This window comes from Pundamilia nyererei, unplaced genomic scaffold, assembly GCF_000239375.1.
Source record: "Pundamilia nyererei isolate P.nyererei 1_Seehausen unplaced genomic scaffold, PunNye1.0 scaffold00001, whole genome shotgun sequence".
Classification (NCBI taxonomy): Eukaryota; Metazoa; Chordata; class Actinopteri; order Cichliformes; family Cichlidae; genus Pundamilia; species Pundamilia nyererei.
The window spans coordinates 12,361,917-12,363,565 of NW_005187402.1; the positions used below are offsets into that span (position 1 = coordinate 12,361,917).

The 1,649-nt window shown below is 40.8% G+C and overlaps 1 protein-coding gene across 1 annotated transcript in view; it reads left to right on the forward strand.

The window, feature by feature from the left end:
• Window positions 1-416: 416 nt before the first annotated feature.
• LOC102202993 (protocadherin alpha-9-like) overlaps window positions 417-1,649 on the forward strand; it is a 22,422-nt gene continuing 21,189 nt past the window's right edge. The window contains exon 1 of the mRNA XM_005719976.2: window positions 417-885. Coding sequence (XP_005720033.2) covers window positions 417-885 — 469 coding nt within the window. The remainder of the gene's footprint in view (window positions 886-1,649) is intronic.

Consider the following 1,649-nt stretch of genomic DNA (forward strand, 5'->3'; position numbering starts at 1 on the left):
TAACATTAATATATTTTGAAGGTGCTTGAACGAGATGATTTTGTTCATATTGAAAAGATGTCAAGTCCACTTTTCCCGTGTTTTGCTTGACCACTCGACACGAAGTTGAAGCTTTTAAATACTATTTTTATTTATCTGCATTGTAACGTCAGCTCACATGGTGTCACTGTTTGTGAAAATTAACGACTCCCGACTGTACGTCTTCTACGTCAGTAGTTTTGCGCTACAGTGTTTTCTCGACAGGGTGCACTTGTGCTTTGGGGGCAATGGCTTTAAATCTTTGATACCCTCGGAAACATTATGTTTCTGAATCCTGGAATATTTGGTTTTCATCAGTTCCAGTGTTTCGGTGTAAATTCACATTTCAATGTTTAACCGCCCTGTTCCTATTATTTTGCTTATTCTGTGAATTCGCCATGGCACGACGGGGATGCGGAGTATTGCTGGAGCGCCTGGTCGTCTTTATTGTTTCGTTGGCTCTCACTATGAATTCTTCTTCCGCACAGCTGCGATACTCTATTCCCGAAGAGCTAACGGTGGGTTCTGTTGTTGGAAATATCGCTAAAGATTTAGGGATGGATCACAGTGCTTTGCATGCTAGAGGATTTCGCATCGTTTCTGAATCGACTGAACCCCTGTTTCAACTCAACAGCAACGGCATAGTACACGTTAACAGAAAAATAGACCGAGAAGAGGTGTGTGAACGGATAACCACCTGTATTCTCAACATAAAAACTGTGCTGGAGAATCCCTTAGAGGTCCACTACGTCGGCATTGAGGTTTTAGATGTAAATGACCACTCTCCCACCTTCACGGACAACCAGACGCATTTAGAGATATCCGAATCTGCTTTACCTGGGGCGCGATTTCAGCTACAAGGCGCCCGTGATCCAGACAGCGACATGTTTTCTATTCAACAATATAAGCTCAGTCAAAATGACCATTTTCGTTTGGAGGTTAAGGATAGAGAAGAGGATGGCAAAATTCCTGTTTTGTTTTTACACAAAGCGCTGGACAAAGAGGCTGCGCGAAGTCACAGATTGCTTCTGACAGCAGTTGATGGAGGAAAGCCCGCTAGATCAGGGACGATGGAAATTATTGTTAATGTTCTGGATGTAAATGATAATATGCCAGTTTTTGCCAGAGACTCATACACTGCTAAACTTGATGAAAATTCACCAATTGGCACAACTATCGTACAAGTAAATGCCACAGATTTAGATGATGGTTTAAATGGGGAGGTGGTTTATTCATTTGGGAATAATGTAAATAAGAAATTACGTCAAATTTTTGAAGTCGACAACAATACAGGTGAAATTATTGTGAAAGGGCCCATAGACTATGAAGAAAAAGACCGATATCAAATTGATATTAAAGCTTCTGATAAAGGGCAAGTCCCCCTGGCAACAGAAAAAAGTGTTAAAATAACTATTGTGGACTTAAATGACAACACACCTGAAATTGAGGTGACATCCCTTTCAAGTGAAGTCCCTGAGGACTCCAAACCAGGAAGGACAGTAGCACTGATAAGTGTGAATGATAAAGATTCAGGAGTAAATGGAAAGGTGATGTGTTCTGTAAGTGAAGGTGTACCTTTCATATTAACGCCTTCATTACAAGAAAATATGTACTCTTTAGTCACCAAGTCA